At 38.7% G+C, this 18,134-nt stretch overlaps 1 protein-coding gene across 1 annotated transcript in view; it reads right to left on the bottom strand.

Annotated features, from left to right (window-relative positions):
• cdm (importin-13-like protein cdm) overlaps positions 1-18,134 on the bottom strand; it is a 168,834-nt gene that overhangs the window by 72,077 nt on the left and 78,623 nt on the right. Inside the window, exons 8-9 of the mRNA XM_068228660.1 lie at positions 11,286-11,495; positions 3,414-3,596 (exon numbers count right to left, since the gene is read on the bottom strand). Coding sequence (XP_068084761.1) covers positions 3,414-3,596; positions 11,286-11,495 — 393 coding nt within the window. The remainder of the gene's footprint in view (positions 1-3,413; positions 3,597-11,285; positions 11,496-18,134) is intronic.

The raw sequence follows: 18,134 nt of genomic DNA, 5'->3' as shown, positions 1-18,134 counted from the left end.
TACCATGTTTTAATGTGTATAATGTGCTATATTTTTTAGTGTCTTACGATGTGGCATATATATTTTAATGTGTTTATGTACTCATGTCCATGCTCAATCAATAGGTTTTAGTTTATTCTAACCATCACCACTTTTAACCAGAGATATTTTAACGCAACATACTGCAATATATTTTACTTCCATTTTTCATTAGACATCCGGATGCTCTTACGTAACATCTTTGTAATTTTGTCCTATGACTGTAAATTTGTGTGCTAGCTGATGATGGCCAAGAGAGGTTGAAACCGGTACTAGTGCAATAATTCATTCACAATAAATGTATTGATCGGTGGAACATTTCTCTTGTCTATTACATTGAATCCAATCAATACGGAATATGAAACTTATAAATAATAATAGAATGTAGTACTTTGTTGCAAACTCAGGCAAATAGTTTTCAGAAGAATCTATAAACTTATGACGCTTATAAGCGGTTGAAGTAATCCGTAATATATACACGAACTTGGATGACGCATATAAGCGATTCACGCAACTTACGAATAATTATCTTGACGCTTATAAGCGGTTGACACTGGGAAGGGGTTAACAGATCTATCCGCTTCAATATCTTGGATGTAATACAGTTAAACAGTTACAATATCCGTGAATCTATTCATGGATGCCATTGAAGGAAGTGCAGATGCGGATAATATTTTGGATATCTGTGCAGGGCTCTATTTATAGTTCCCCATGCTTGCAAAAGGTATCGCCGGAAATCTTCACAACTGTTGACAGAACACTGTTTTGCCTTATGGTCAAGTTCATCCCACAACAACTTGATGGGTGATAAATTGGGTGACTGAGGGGGCCAGGTCATAACTTGCAGAACTCATGATTCTTTGTTTCATACATAATTTTTGCAAAGTTTTGACGTGCTTCAGATCATCGTCCTGCTGTAGAACAAACCCTCTTTCAATAAGATGAGTACCAGATGGTACTGCATTGCTCAATAGAATGGAATGGTACTACTCCTCCCACAAGATACCTTCCACTCTCACTACTTTATCATTTCCGAAACAAACCCAAACCATAACGCTACCACCCCCATGCTTCACAGTTGGTATTAGACAACCTTCTAGAATTCTTTCTCCTCAATGATAGCAGACATACTGATGATAATTTAACCCAACTTCTCAAATTTTGACTCATCAGTCCATAGCACGTCTCCACTGGTCAATGGCCCAATCCTTGGGTTGTCCGGCCCACTGAAGCCTCCGAAACTTATTCTGCATGTTAAAAAGAGGCTTTCTGGAAGATACAGATCCACACAACACAACATGCCAATGATATTTCACAGTCAATACTGACACTGGTTCTCTCGTTCTGTTTATTTCAGCGCAGATATCCACAGCTGAAAGCTTTCTGTCATGCTTGCTAAGGTCACAATGTTTTTATCGTCAGCAGCAGATGTTCTTCTAGGACAGTCACTGCATACTTGATCTTTGTGAGTTACAAATTTGAAATCCCTAATTTTGCAGCAACCCACCAATCTGACATGCTAAGCAGGAAAATTTTGGCGCTTGTTAAAACATGCTGAAATGTTGTTGGACACTGTGGTTAACCACATCTTTATGTATCGTCCAGACAGTGTCCACGAGAGCATCTCATTTTATTACTTTGATTGATGATGAAACAACATCTAATAGTTCTCCGTCAGCTAGTAGTTATTTACAGCAGTGTCCAATGACTTTCATATGGCTAACACCACTCAAATAGATTTGGTGATGAACTACGGGATCAACATTTACCAGTTCCCATTTACTATTGAATTATTAATGATTAGCAGTATTAGAACTAACAATTCTGTGTATATAAATTAATACTTGAAACAGTCTCAATGATGAGCATACTCAAGATGTTAGAACCTAGTTTATTTTCAAATTTAATCATAATTTCATCCCAGTTTTTAATGTAAATTTGTATATATTTGTCTCATTTGTTTTATGTCAATTGTGTGCATGTACATTTGTTTAGTTATTAGATGTTTCACATTAAAGCTGAAGATGGCCAGTCCCGGCCGAAACTAGTCTCTAATTAATGTCATTTAGAATATTGCATATTATAGTATTGAAAGGTGGACCATTACTACATTAATTTAATAATTATATTGTACTTAGAATTCAATACCAATCAGAACCATGAAGTTTATAACCTAAGACTACAATCAATTGGAGGTTTTGAAATTGACAAAACTTCAATTCAACCAACTCAAATGATCGAGTCGAAACTCGAAGGTGCGAGTTTCAACATTCGCGGTACCCCTACACGCTTAAAGATGTGGGTGCCAGCCCACTTTCCGGCAGGTTTTAATTTTGCCCTCAAGAGTAAGGAATTTCACGACTTTTTCCAAATCCACAACTAGGCTGACACAAGACAAATATGCACTACACTAGTCAAATTCATACGATTACGTTCCTAATCCAGATGTAGGCTATCAGGCGACAATATTCGTTTCCCTTCACTGTATCACTCAACACAAATTCTATTTCCAATTTCTGAATGGAATGCGAAATACAAACACAAACACTGTGTTATTCAGCAATCTCGCTGCTAACCAGCAAGCAAAACAACATTCCTGAGGCTAACGGCTTGCTAACAAAGGTTCAATGTATCCTATGAAGTTCAGGAATTCAAGGCATTTTCCCGTTATCAAGCAGCTGTATCGAGGGCTCTTTTTACCCGAGTTGAAAATTACGTTCCTTTCACTAAACAGTAATAGTAAAATTTGTGACGCGATAAGTGAGGTATTTTTATATAGACTTAATATGATGAGAATCTGGACATTGAATTTATGACATGCTAAGCAGGAAAATGTGCTAAGGAGGAACGCACTAACGAGGTTTCACCGTAGTACAAGTAACACTCTCTAGATAGCTAAATAATACCTAAATAATGATTATCAATAAATATCATTAGTATGTAACAGATTAGATGATAAATAGCTATAGTAGGAAATAGATCAGATCAGAAATACAACACATCTCAAGTAAGCCTGAGATTCAAGAACATATAGGAAATTTCAGAGGTGATGTCATCGTACACAAACTACTGTATAACCAATGTTGACTCAATAACCAGCTTAAACAGCAGCAGCGATTATTTAATGGTAATTTTGTTCACATCACCACACCCGGTCAAGTAGAGACTGTTGGAAGATGATGATTTGTTCATTTAGAAGATCTGATGAAAATAAGCAATGAAGAAGTATACATAACAGGTCATTATTATTATTATTATTATTATTATTATTATTATTTACTTTACTCTCATTATAAAATATGTAAATCAGTAAAATAAGTAACAATGGTACCCAAAATAAATTAATCATATACCGGTAAGTACTGAACAATCAATTTTGGTGGTCATCTCCTCACCATAGTATCAGCCACATCCTGACGATAACAGCGCAACTGTTCTCTCTCTTCACTAGTCCATGACTCATCATCGGCTGGGAGCATGGACTTGTTTAGCATCACCTCAGCAAGACTTCGATACACTGGAGAGAGCAGTGCTGTGTACACTACTTGCTGCTCGGGCTCTGAAGCCATCATGTCATCCTACAACAAAAGATCTAACAGGTAAAGCATCAAATTAACAATACAAAATTTGAAGATGTTTACAGCTGAATGATCAGTACTACATAGAGTTGTGACCAGCAGCGTATTTGAGAATTAAATTAGCATTCAAAATTAACAATAAATTCGTTATACCATATTAACTCAATTCTAATTTTTAATTGTAATTTTTATGAAAAGTTAGACTGCTTATTATCATCAATGAATGGCACACGAGATTTCCAACAAACACTGAATTATTTTTTAAAAAAATTTTTTTTACAATTTGTTTTACGTCACACCAACACAGATAAGTGTTATGGTGACGATAGGACGGGAAAGGCCTGGGAATGGGAAGGAAGCAGCCATGGCCTTAATTAAGGTACAGCCCCAGCGTTTGCCTGGTGTGAAAATAGGAAACCATGGTAAACCATCTTCAGGGCTGCCAACAGTGTGGTTTGAACCTGCTATATCCCAGTTGCAAGCTCACAGCTACGCGCCCCTAACTACATGGCCGACTCACCTGGTAATTCTGGAATTAAAGTTCTGTTTAGCATAATGTCGTAAATATACACACTTATACACACCTTAATTACGGCCATGGCCGCTTCCTTCCAACTCCTAGACCTTTCCTATCCCATTGTCGCCATAAGACCTATTTGTGTAGATGCAATGTAAAACCATTAGCAAAAAAAGAACAACACTAGAATGTACAGTATTTTGCTTCAGTGATTACTAGGCTTCAGTTTTGTTTGGAGTACGTCATAATTACACAAAAACTCATACTATTCTGGAAAATTAAAATTTGTATTGCACTCAACACACAATAAATGGCAAACTATGCAGCTGATGAATAATATGCATCAATAGTTCTAGTGAAGATGCTTATTCATTAACAAATCAATCTTGCTAAGTATATGCTATGAAGTGTGGACAACAGTAGTGAATCTTGGTTACAGCGATTGGTAAAAATTGCAGGTTCCTTTAATGTATTATCTTTCCCACTATGCTGCATGCATTTAAATTTATATAACTTATGTTGATGCAAGTGTGTAATGGACTAGACTAGTATAATTTGGAAACTATTCTCTAAACCCATCGGCGAATAGTAACAATATCGAGCTCAATTAGTAGGGGGTGGTATTATTATAATTATTATTATTATGACTTGTGAGGTGTGAATATATAGGCTGGTATTTCAATTTATGAAATTGTTTATGTCTATTATTATTATTATTATTATTATTATTATTATTGTACCGGGCGGTACACCTCCACGCTGCTAGTTCAAATATTGCGCCAGTTGAAACTCCTCTACAGGAGAAAGCCTGAACTATAAAAAACTGTATTAACTCAACAGTTTCTCCGAAGATGGCTCTGTGTGAATTTTGATGAGTTTTTGTTTGTAATTGATCAAGAAGTGTGGACGTTCTCTACCAGATGTCTCTACTAAAAACTATGGTTAAGCACTCTGGTGCGAAGGAATGAACTTTCTTGAAGAAATTTTGTATTCTTAAGTTTTGTCTTTACTACATTTTGTTCTTTTATTTTTTGGGTTGGCAATATTAATCTTTCTGTCCGCCAGTTTTGAATTCAGCCAATCCCGAATTTATTTAATTTTTGACCAATAGTGTATGTCTTCTTCGATATGGATATGTAGCTCTAAGCTATCCAATAAAGTTGAGAGGGTGTGTCTATTCATTCTTGAAAGGTCTCGAATTTTCCACGAGGGTATAAAAACTGCTGATTTTCTTGTCTCGGGGCCACTTCAGTAACATCTAACTTAGTGTGTGGATATGTAGCAGGGAGCGGGAAGAGCCTCCTTCTTCAAGCAGCAGCTCTTCAACAAGGTAATGGCCTGTTAACACCTTTATTTCTCGCTAGCTCAGCAGTTTAACTCTCGGGGAGGGTTCGAAACCTTTTAATATGTAACTTACCACTTTAAAATGTAAATTCCTCTTCTGTCTATGTAAAAACTACAAATATCTTTTACTGTAAAGCGGGGATAGAGAGTGCTGTACCCTCTCCAGCTCCCCTTCATTTTTGAAATTGAGGTGACTACGTTTTCATAACCGTTTCTTCTCTTCCTTAATGTATTAAAGTTTTCTCATACGGGTCACCTCCCTAGCTTGGGACTAGCCCCTGTGTATCAGCCTAGAGCCACTTAGGTTTTAAAAGTGTATTTGGAGTGCAAGTTCACGCCTCCAGTCCTCTCTGTACTTTGGGCCAGTAACTTAACCTGTTGTTTTATTTCCATTGCGAAGGCCCTGTAGGTTGGGTATTAAATACCTCTGTTTCCTTGTGTGCCTTGAGGGCAGATAGAAGTAAAATTCGTTGTGGCCTTTGATAGGCTTGAACTTTGAGAGCGGGTCTGCTCTTTCCTAAATTTGATTTCTGTGTGCCTCTAGGAGGCTTAACATTGTAATTTGGAGCAAGTGCTCCTTGGCATGACGGGGTTTTCTGCCCCTTTGTTCAATTTTGTACCTTGGTAAAGTTGGGCTAATAGCTCAAGGATTGCGATTGTGGGGCTCGAAGCCCAGACCTTGTAATAATCCTCTAACACTTGTAACTTTTCTGTATTTGATTTTTGGCTTGTTGTTGACTTGTTAAGTTTTCAAATTCTATGTTACCATTGTTAAGTTTTGAAAATATAACCTTGTTGAAATTTTAATTCATCTTTCGAACTTCTGTAGTTGAGATCTATTCCAGCCCACACCTTCTTTCACCTCTAACTACCACGGATATCTCCGTAACAAGTGGTAGCAGAGCGCGGTTGAATGGGTCTCAATTTAGCCCCTTTTGACAGCTAAACATTGCTTTTGTTTCAAAATCCAACAATTTTCTCAGTCGCTGGTTTTTTTTATTTTTTCTAAATTTGTAAAGTTCTGTCATCATGCCCGGACCTCGCGATGTCCTCCATCCCGGCTATTTGCGCAAGGAGTAATTGATTTATGAATTAACAATTAGAAATGTTCGATCTGGAGGCACGGTTGCGGAAGATACCTCGAAGTTCAAAGATTCCCTTGAATTGCCTATTTCCATCCCAACTTTGGGAGAGAAAGAGATTGATGACTCTCTCTCCACGATCACTGACAATACTACTAAACTGGCATCCGTAGTTAGTTTTTTTGAAGAAAATGATCCATCACCGAATCAACTTAAGCGTGTGCATTTCATTTTTCTAATAGAGTTAACGATCTGTTGTCTCTAAAGTTGAATGACATTCAAAGGAAGGAAGCTAGTGTTGTTCTCGATAACCTTTCTGAATTGTCCAGTAAAGTTAGCCTATTGTTAACTAGGGCAGTCCCTCCCAAAACCAACCACCCGCTACGGTAATCGTAGTTAGCGAGGAAGACTCTTCTAAAGGAGAAGAAAATAGGAAATCAATAGGAGTTCAACAAACCTCTGCCCTATTAGACAATGAGTCTGAAGGTCGTACCTCTTTGAATAACGCACCTTCTGAATCAGCTTCTCCGCTTCTTAGGCCTCTACCTACTATGTCACCTGGTTTCAGCAGTTTGCCCCATCCTTTAGCAATGTTGCTCAGAGGTATTTCGAAGTTCTCAGTCAATTCCACCAGTGACGTTATTGCCTTTCTTAGATTTTTTGTTGAGTTTCAGGATCATGCTCTTGTGTTTTCTCCTTCTCGATTCAAATTCTGCAGATTATTTATCCCTATTCAATCGGTGTGCTATCTGACAAAATAGTTAGGGCAATTGCCGAACAATCATCTATCGAAGACTTCCACTCCCATCTGTTAGCTAATTTTATTCCGGCTAGAGCTAGGTCATCACTAATCCAGAAGTACTATTATAGAGTACAGCGGTTGGATGAAAACTTGGCAGACTTCATCCAAGATATTAAGTTCTATACTAGGGTGTTTGCTCTTCATTTTCCTGAAGACCAAATCGTTCAGGCTATAGTGGAAGGAATTTCACCATCTTACAGGTCATACTTGTGTTTTGCGTCGCGTCCGCAAACTTTTGCCGAGCTCGAAGCTACGGTTGTGTCAGCCAAAGGGGTTAGGTATGCAGACACCTTACGTGTCGCGAAAGAACCCCCTCCATCCTCTAGTAATTTTCGGCCTCCAACCCGTCACTCCCCGTAAATGTTACGCTTGCGGGTCGCCTGACCATCTCCGGAACAAGTGTCCATTAATTAAATCTAGTGGGACAAGGAATGGAGCAGCGTCATCTCAAGGCTGTTTCAAATGCGGCGCCTTCTCTCATATTGCCAAAAATTGCCCGAATTCGAATAGCACTCCCTCCTGCTCAACTTCGGGTGCAACTTCCACCAACAATCATAAGTGACTAGTGGCTCCGGCTGAGTCCGCAGATTCATCTTTTCAAGGCTCAGCCCAGGTTAAGTCCGACGAAAATTCAGGGAAAAGTCAGAACTATTCTACATTACCATTTGAATGTCCCAGAGAATGTTTTAGGATTGCGGCGGATTCATCCGCACCTGTTCCCTTTCTCAAAATTGAATTGAATAATGAACCTGTAACAGCTCTATTAGATTCTGGCAGTGTTTGTTCAATTATTTCGGCTGAATGGTATTCCAAATTAAAAACCGTGTGTAAATTTCCTGATTATTGTTTGTATTTGGTTCAATGCATTTCGGCAAACTCCTCTCCATTAGAAATTGTAGGTTTTCTGTATGCAAAAAATAGAATTGCCAAATTTACTTGGAAAGTTAAATTGTTTGTGGCTAAGCACTTGTCTTGTCCCATTATATTGGGAGCGGACTTCATGTCTCACTCTGGTCTAGTGCTCGACATTCAGACCAAGTCGTGCACTTTCAAATTTGCTAGTAATTCCAAAATCCCTTTATTAAAATGTAGTTCTGTGTCGTGTTCATCTGTTTCGCCTACCCAGGATGAGATGTTGTTAGACCTTAGACATCTCTCTGAGGAGCAGGCAGAGAGTATTCGTAAGTTGTGTCAGTCGTTTCCGGATGTTTTCTCCGACACTCTTGGTGTTACTGACCTTATCGAATACAAGATTGAGGTGACTGATTCGATTCCGGTCCGATTTCCACCTTATAGGCTGTCTCCACCCAAAATGAAGGCTTTGAAGGAAATCATAGACAGATGTTGAAAGATGGTATTATTCGGCCCTCTAAGTCGGTGTATTCATCGCCTATTTTTCTTGTTCCGAAACCCCAAGGTGGCTTCAGGCCTGTGATTGATTATAGGGCTCTCAATCGGAAGGTGGTGTTACAATCTGTGCCCCTTCCAGACCTTCACTCTTGTTTCTCATGGTTTCGAAAGGCTAAGTTCTTTACCATCTTAGATCTTAATCAGGCTTATAATCAGATACCTCTGGGTGAAGAATCTAAACGTCTTACAGCGTTTGCCACAGATTGGAACTTGTATGAGTACAACCGCGTGCCTTTCGGGCTCCCCACGGGAGCAGCTGTGCTTACGAGATTGCTGGATAGGGTCTTCTCTGACATCAAATTCGAGTACCTATACCATTATCTTGATGATGTCGTATTTTCTGAGACCTTTGAAGAACACCTTGATCATCTGAAAGAGGTCCTTAATCGTCTTCGTAAGGCAGGGTTAACAGTTAAGCTGTCCAAAGTCGCTTTTGCTAAGCCTTCTATGTCATTTCTAGGGCACATTGTGTCGCCCGATGGTGTCGCTGTAGATCATTCTAGAACACAGGCCATCCGTGATTTCAAACCTCCCAAGCACATCAAAGGTATCGCTAGGTTCATTGGTATGCTGAATTTCTTCAGGAAATTTATTCCAAATTTCGCCAATAGAGCGGCGCACTTGAACTTACTTCGTAGGAAAGGCATCAAATTTGAGTGGGGACCTTCTCAACAAGCCGCTTTTGAAGATCTCAAATTAGCTCTGTGTAATGCCCCTGTTCTGGCAATGCCTGATTTCTCGGAGAAATTCATCGTCCAAACCGACGTGTCGTCATCAGCGGTGGCAGCAGTCCTTCTTCAAGAGACTGAACTAGGGAGGCGACCCAACGCCTATGCATCTAGGACACTATCGGCCCAAGAATCCAAGTATTCCATCTATGAACTTGAGGGTATGGTTGTCTTGTTTGCTCTAGAAAAGTTCTGCCTCTATCTGGAACATGTCAAGTTCGACTTGGAGACTGATAACCAAGCCTTAAGCTGGGTCTTAGCTAGGCCGCGTCGTACTGGTCGCATAGCCCGCTGGGCCATCAGAATTTCTGCCTTCCAATTTGACGTTAGGCATATTAGAGGTACTGAAAATGTTGTGGCAGACGGACTAAGCCGTATGTTTTCTAATGATGTAGAGCCCCTTGAACAGGAAGACTGTTCTTCACTTCCCGAGTCCATACCTGCTGGCGTAAATGCCATACTAACGGATGCTCCCATGTTGTTTAGGGATCTTGCAAAATATCAACGTGAAGATCCGACGCTGGCCCCTATCATGGAAACCCTTTCTTCTGGGGAACATGTCGTCCCTTATGTATTGAGGAATGGTGTTTTATGTTGCCCGTCGAGGCATGATCAAAAGATGAAAGTTGTAGTTCCAGCTGTTCTTGTACCAATGATCTTCAAGTACTACCATGAGACCCCATTAGGGGGGCATTTAGGCATCTTCAAAACTCGAGAAAAGATCCGAGAAATGTTCATCTGGAAAGGTATGGACAGCGAAATTCGTGAATTAGTAAAATCTTGTAAATCTTGTTGGCTTAGTAAACCCTCCATGTCCACTAAGCAAGGGCTCTTGTCTCCTCATCAAGCGTCACGTCCCATGGAACGACTCTATATCGACTACGTAGGACCCTTCCCCCAGTCAAAGGGAAACGCCAACAAATTCATTTTGGTGTGTGTAGATGGTTTCACCAGATTTTCTTGGTTATTTCCAACTAAGCTGGCTACCGCTCAGTCCACCATTTCTTGTTTAAATTCCATCTTCGCTTCTTTTGGTCCGTGTCAATATATTGTTTCAGATAATGCTAAAGCTTTTACATCCAATCTCTTTCGTAAATTCTGTTTTGATCTCTCCATCTCTCATGTGACTACCTCTGCTTACTATCCTCAACCATCTCTAGCTGAACGGGTCAATCGTAATCTGAAGTCGGCTCTTATTGCCTATCATCACGATGATCATTCTAGGTGGGACACGTCCCTGCATTGGTTAGCTTTTGCTTCGAATTCGGCGGTTCATGAATCCCATAAATTTACTCCAGCTTCTTTGATGTTCAAGTTTGTACCCAACACGCCGCTCTCTAACATTTGGTCTCTTAATGATATTCTACCTGAAGCAATAGATCCAGATAATATTAGAGATCTTTGGAAGAAGGCCAAGGCCAATCTTAAAATTTCTCATGAAAAGGTTAGGGAAAGATATGATTGTGGACGGAGGCCCACCAACTTAAAAGTAGGAGACCAAGTTATGGTCAAGAATTTTGTTCCCGCGGGCAAGCTTGCACCCAGATTTCACGGGCCGTGCACCGTCTTGGATTTTTTAACGCCGGTGACATTGTTAGTGAGCAATCCAGCCACCAAGAGAATCTTAAAAAAAAAAAAAAATAAATCATGTCATAGCACACCGAACGCAAAGATACAGTAGTTCTGTAGATCAGAACATTGTGGTGAGACTTTTTTTTTTTTTTTTACCATCAGTATTTCAGGTGGTGGGTGGGAAAGGTTTAGATAACAATTTCATTTATCAGAAGCATAAAATTGTAACTGTACCTGAAGAATGTACCAGAATCCCAAGGCAAGTTGACTGCAAGTCTCCTGCACTGGATATGCACCAGGACTATTGCTACATTGAAGGATCACATGTATAAGCCGTAACACATTATTCTTGCTCTCGTCTTCAGTTAGAAGAGCATCCAGCAGAAGTCGAGAATGACTTTCAGCAGTTGCAATGAATAGGCAATACACACTCGATACCAATTCCTGACAACAAACAATGAAGACTACTGTAAATTATAAAGCAACCCTAAGAAAGGTAATTTGTTCTTTGCATGGTGTTTATTGCTCAAGGAGCTCAAAGTATGAATCCACAACCTCAAATAGCAAGGGAATTATAAATATATCTATATAAAAGAAACAGAATTAACCCTCTGTGTTCCCCAATTGGAGTCAAATAAAATTGCTAATATGCAGTTCAGGTCCTATGTTCGACCTCTCCAACCTAACTTTAAATTTAGATTTTCCATAAATTTGCGAGAAGATGGCGGATATGCTTTGCATTGTTAAAAACAGTATATAGCATAAACACTCCTCAGTATAATGCTGATATATGTGATTCATTTGTTTCATGTTAGAAGTGTAACCTCTGGAAATATGCGTATATGGAATAATGTTTACATTCTATAGCAATATGACATCTACTAGCTGCTGCATGCATACCGACGATATTTACAAAGCAGTTATACGACGGTAGTGATTTCGATGTTGATTTCTCATCTCAATGGGACATTACATATCACTGATGCATGAGAGCACAAGGAAACAAAGGATTACTCTTATGATCAGACAGGAAAGTGAGAGGTAGTAGAAGGGTGACATAATTTTTCTGTGGAACCAGTCCACGGAACCCCGGACTCCAACAAGTGCTTCCAAAACTACCACACGACGCAAAAATATTGCTACGGGTGTTGAATGATTTACAATATACATTTTTGTACATATTTACTACTTTCAAACTGTTAATTGTGTCAAATATCTGTCTGTGTATTCTTTCTCAAATTCATCTGATTTTAAATTGTACCTGCAAGGGATGAGAGTGAAAATATAAATTGACTCCAAAGGGCTAACACATTTGAAGCTGCTTAGGTCATTTAAACAAAATCTGATAAAATTATATTTTATGCTAAAACAAATTATTTATTACATCTATTGTAATATATAGTATATACATTGTTTATGGTTGCATTTCAAAGTGCACAATTAGTTTCCTTATTGAAAATATGAAAAGTTGCAAATAACTTGAGAGTATTTCAATCTGAAGTTGAAGCATTCACAGCATACCTAATTTACATTAACATTCCCAAAATCATACATCAATACAATTTTATATGTCATTTTTCTAACTGGGTACTTTCCATCCACTCCTAGAAATGTCATAATATCATTATGAATCTCAGACCATCTCCATTTAAAACAAACTTTTAGTCCTGGTAATAATTCCATAAGAGCAACAGACCTGAAGTCCATCACAAACAACTTCTGATTAATAATCAATTTATCTCTGATTAATTAAACTTCCCTCTTATCCTACAATGAAAGTTACAGAACAGAGCAAGAACATGGGCCTGTACATGAATATCAACAAGACCAAAATTATGACAACAGGTTTACCGACAAACATTATGATAAAGAATGATTTAATCAAGGAGGTGAATAGTTTCTGTTTGTTGGGATCCACCATCAATAGAAGTGGCTCAAACAGTCCAGAAATTTGCCGAAGACTTGTCCTTGAGAGCATATCAAAACCTGGATAAGATCTTCAATTGTTCAGATTCATCTTTGCATACTAAAGTCAGAATATGGTTGTGAAAGCTGGACCATAATGGAGCAAGATATTAAGCACATTGATGCATTTGAGCTCTGACGTTGGAGAGGGATATTACGTATACCTTGGACAGCCAAGAAAACAAATGCAACATGAACATGTCACTGAATGATCTGAAGTACCAGTATATGGTTGAAGACTGAAACATCTGGAGGCAGTCCCACCCATGCAGTCACCAGGAGTTGACGTTGACTTGATGGCACCTGATTATCATAATCATAATCATAATAATCATCATCATCATCATCATCTTGCCTACCACATAATACTAGATAACAAACTCATGGTGGAAAAAATTAAAGTGGCACCATATGCAAATTGAAAATGAAAACACTTGTATAGAATGAGATGCGTTAAGAGAGGATAAAATACAGTATTTACTCGCGTATTAGATCCCCTTCTTTTAAATATATATTTACAGCCAAAAGAGTAAAGGGGGGTCCAATATGCGATAATCTCAAATATTGTACAGTGAACACACAACTTCTAGACTATAAAGAGCTATAAATTGTACATGTAAACATTCTACATTATTCTTTAACAATCTTTGAATGTATTTGAATTATACTGGCTATTTTCATTGGAAGGCAGTATTTCTAAATGTAAAAGACAATAAATGGTACGCGTGACTTTTAGGCCTACATATAAAGTAAATATGGTCAGTTTGAGTTACTCATATCATGTCATTCGTTTCAACTCATTAATTCCTCTAACGAGGTTGACGTCAAGTAGGGCATACGGACATAAAAACTCGCTGCAAAGATTTGTTTCACTTCATACTCGGCCCCGTATGGAAAAGGGTATCATATTATCATATTATGTAATATTGAAATAAAAAACTTAATGACTAGTCATTTTTCTCTGTCAGTTGAGTAGTAGGCCTCCCACACAGTAAACCTGAGTAACCCTGATCACTGCTTTCATTTAAATTATCGTCATGTGCCACCAACTTCCCTGCTACTGGCGTGTCATCATTCCAAATGATGTCATCTTCACTGCTATCTCGTCAGCTATACATTGCCATTGAGAGCATTCGATGTCCCATCTTTTTGAAACCTTTAAAAATAGTTTTGTTCCTGACTATAGAGTCCAAAGAGTGAGAATCTATTGCCAAATGGTTTCTGGAGATGGGCTCTGATATTCCCAGTTGGTGATGTGTAGCAGAAGCCACTCCATCCGAATAAAGCCCTGCTGTAGAAAGCGTACCAAACCACCAGCTGTTAACTAGCGTGTGTTACGAGTTATACTTCCGAATGTAATACATAGTGACTGGAAGCATTCTTTGGATAAATGCGGCTGTTGAAAGCGAGACCTTACTTTTAAGTACACTACAGGCTTGCTCTCTACATTTATCACATCAAGATTTACTTAAACAGCTGTAAATGAGATAAGAGGCCGCATTGTTTAGGTTAGGTATACGTATCAAGTGCCCAGATAGTGTCAGAAGTTCCACGACAGAAAGAATTAAAAATAAATAATAGGAAAGTTTGCCTCATTTATGGATATGTACAGGTGTGGCGGTAATGTGTTTTATTATCATAATGTTTAATTTTGTACGTTCATTGTCTTCATTTTGTACGTTTGTTGTCTCCATTTTGTATGTTTGTTGTCTCCATTTTTTTTATTAACGTATAGTATGATTTGTTTGGCATCTCTGAAAATTCATGAAAGTAGTTAGTGGGGATGTAAAAATAATAATATTATTATTATTATCTGTTAGGTACATTGGCGAGTAAAACAACTGTTATGATTGGATTGCTTTTATAATGTTTTAAACGTACTTCTCTCCAAAAATTATGCTTATTGGCCCAAGTTACGAGATATTAAACGATCAGTTTGTTAATGATCTCGCCTGCTATATTAATAGCAACAACCGTGAATATTTCTCAACTAAAGTAAATTAGTTTCCTCATTCCGAGGTGGTGCAGCTCTTTTTACGCACGCCCCCAATGGAGGGAGTTGCATGAACCATTTTTACCGCATATGAAAATTCCTGCCATTCTTAAATCTCTGGCAGTACAGTACCAGGAATCAAACTCACACCCCCGAGAATGACAGCTAATTGTACAGCACGCTGGCGGAATTCTTAACTACAAAAAACAGACATCAAACTGATGCGTGCTTGCAATGTGTGGATGAGACACGAAAATATTTACCTATTTGTGCGACGTCATCAGAGCTGCAGTAGGTCTACGCTAAGGAGGCAGAAATTACTTAACTACGAAACACAGATGAACCGCATAACTATGACGCGTGTTTGTATTGCGCGGGTAGTACAGATGAAACTATTCACTGATCTGTGTGATGTTGGAGTTCCAGTAGGGCTTGTACCCACTTTGAAGCAGAATCGTTGTTCTTCTCTGACGAATTACGCTGCAAGACTTATCTTTTTCATTTTCTCTGTCTCAAAAAACCAGGGTGGTCTAATACATGAGTAAATATGGTATTCAGCCTATTTTACAACTAGAACATATTGGGACAATATCGTAAACTTTTTATCAAGATTATAACAAGAGGACATTTTAAGATTGTCACGCTAAACTGCATTTTCAAGAACTTTCTAAGCATTCATGACTTGCCTTCCATAGTTTTTGTATCAGTTCTAGAAATATTTAAGATGTCATTGTCAATTGTTCAAGCCAGGTTGGCCCAATGTGGGCTGAAACATGTACTGGAAGACAAAACTTTCACATGACAAATTAATATACAACTGTAGTGTAGGTTTTATTTTATATTGAAAGGTGGATGAATAATATAAATTATCTTAAGAGTTGGAATTTATGATTTGTAAGTCAATATGGAACTATCACAAGGTTTAAAGGTCAAAAAAATCAATTTAAAAAGGAGGTCACTAAGCCTCACCTTATACCATATTTCCTCCCACAGGATCCTACAAGCTACAAAGAATCTTTGGAACATTTGGAACATATCACTCGCCAGAGAGATGGGCAATTTCCACTAATGTTCTGCAACTTGGAGAGTCCTGTTTTTTTCACGGCTGACCTCCATACTGATAATTTATGAATAACAGGCATCCAAATAATTGCTCATTTTGTAACCTTCCTCTAAATTCACATTGTTTGAGTGTTTATCTCTACAGCCTCAGACTTTTTTCTTTTCATTTCAATATGGTGCTTAAAATGTTTGTGAGCTTGCAGCTGCGATCAACAGTATTCTGTAAGAAGGAATCAGTTCCCAGACAAAACTATCTTTACATTGGTCTGTTTTCAGACTAACTTTGCTTTACGGGAGCGAAAATTGGGTGGACTCAGGAGATCTTATTCATAAGTTAGAAGTAACACACATGAAAGTACAAGAATGATTGCTGGTACAAACAGGTGGGAACAATGGCAGGAGGCTACTCGGAATGATGATATAAAGGCTAATTTAGGAATGAACTCGATGGGTGAAGCTGTATGCATAAACCGGCTTTGGTGGTGGGGTCATGTGAGGCGAATGGAGGAGGATAGGTTACCTAGGAGTATAATGGACTCTGTTATGGAGGGTAAGAGAAGTAGAGGTATACCAAGACAACGCTGGTTAGACTCAGTTTCTAACGATTTAAAGATAAGAGGTATAGAACTAAATGAGACCACAACACTAGTTGTAAATCGAGGATTGTGGCGATGTTTAGTAAATTCACAGAGGCTTGCAGACTGAACGCTGAAAGACATAACAGTCTATAAGGATAATATATGTATGTATGTATGTATGTATGTATGTATGTATGTATGTATGTTCAATATGGTGGTGATGGAACGTCTGGCCAGGATACCCTGCTACGGTAATGGAGTAGACCGTACTGCCAGCAACTCAACACCGAGGGTTGGGCAGACACCCTAAAGGAGCCAACGGCTTTGGGCGGAAGAGCTCCCTTAGGAGGGTGATGGCCCTTAGTGAAGGAAATGTCACTAAAATCCATCAAATGAAGGGGTCAACAGCTCCAATGGAGACGGAGGACAACAAATCCCAACGGTAAAGGAGGTGGAAGAACTGCCTTAAAAACCGTTCCCCAAGAAAGTCAAGTAACCTATGCATGATGCAAACTTACGAAATAACTACTCCAGGTGGTAAACGGAAACGTCAATCCACCACAGCAGTATGCCGTGCAACTGGGCCTAAAGATTCTGGAGAGCCCAGAGAGCATGCAAGAAGGAGTCGGAGCCTTTTACTGTTGACCCATCAACTAACAGCAAATTGAGACCAAAACGAAAATACTTCTCTGGTACACTAAATATTAATACACTTCTGAAAGTTGGAAAACTAAAAGAACTAATCAAAATTCTAGATGACTGGAAAATCTTAATACTTGCTCTTCAGGAAACCAGATATACAGACAGTAATATGTTAGACTCAGAAAATTAGAGAATATACAGTAAAACCTCGTTAATTCGAAGTCGTTGGGACGCAAAAATCGGACTTTGAATTACATGATTTCCAATTAACCGCCAACACGTACCTCGGAAATGCCAACCCTTGCGGCCTAACAATATATTCTAAGACCCGTTACTGCATGCAGTTAACCTTGATTCACAGTTTAAAGCTCTCAAATATCATGGAAAAAACTATTTCCATATGTATACAACAAGATGCATTTACAGTAATCAAATAATGCACTTGAATAACTCGCCGGCAAACATAACCTCACGCAATCGAATCAAAAGAAAGAAAACATGATTGAAAGACGAGGAGAAATCTATTCTGGCACCCCTGTGCAAGTGCTTTATTAATTGGATTACTGTACTGTATGCATTTTTGATGCCTTGTGCTTGCACGGAAGGTACCCGATGTCCTTAAAACATCGCGGCTTATCGAACTTTCCTATGACGAGGGGAGAAAGTCTCTCGCTTCCGTCCACATTACAACAACAGTACAGTGACTATACTTGTACGATTTCCCGCCATGGCATTTCTAAGACCCATTAATGTATGCAATCACTTTGATTCTCAGTTTAAACTTTTCAAATGCCATGGCAAACACTATTTCAGAAATTTATCCAACAAGGTGCATTTACATTA

This window comes from Anabrus simplex, chromosome 1 (genome assembly GCF_040414725.1).
Source record: "Anabrus simplex isolate iqAnaSimp1 chromosome 1, ASM4041472v1, whole genome shotgun sequence".
Classification (NCBI taxonomy): Eukaryota; Metazoa; Arthropoda; class Insecta; order Orthoptera; family Tettigoniidae; genus Anabrus; species Anabrus simplex.
Note: the sequence above shows the minus strand (reverse complement) of the source record. Positions and strands in the feature narration are given on the sequence as shown.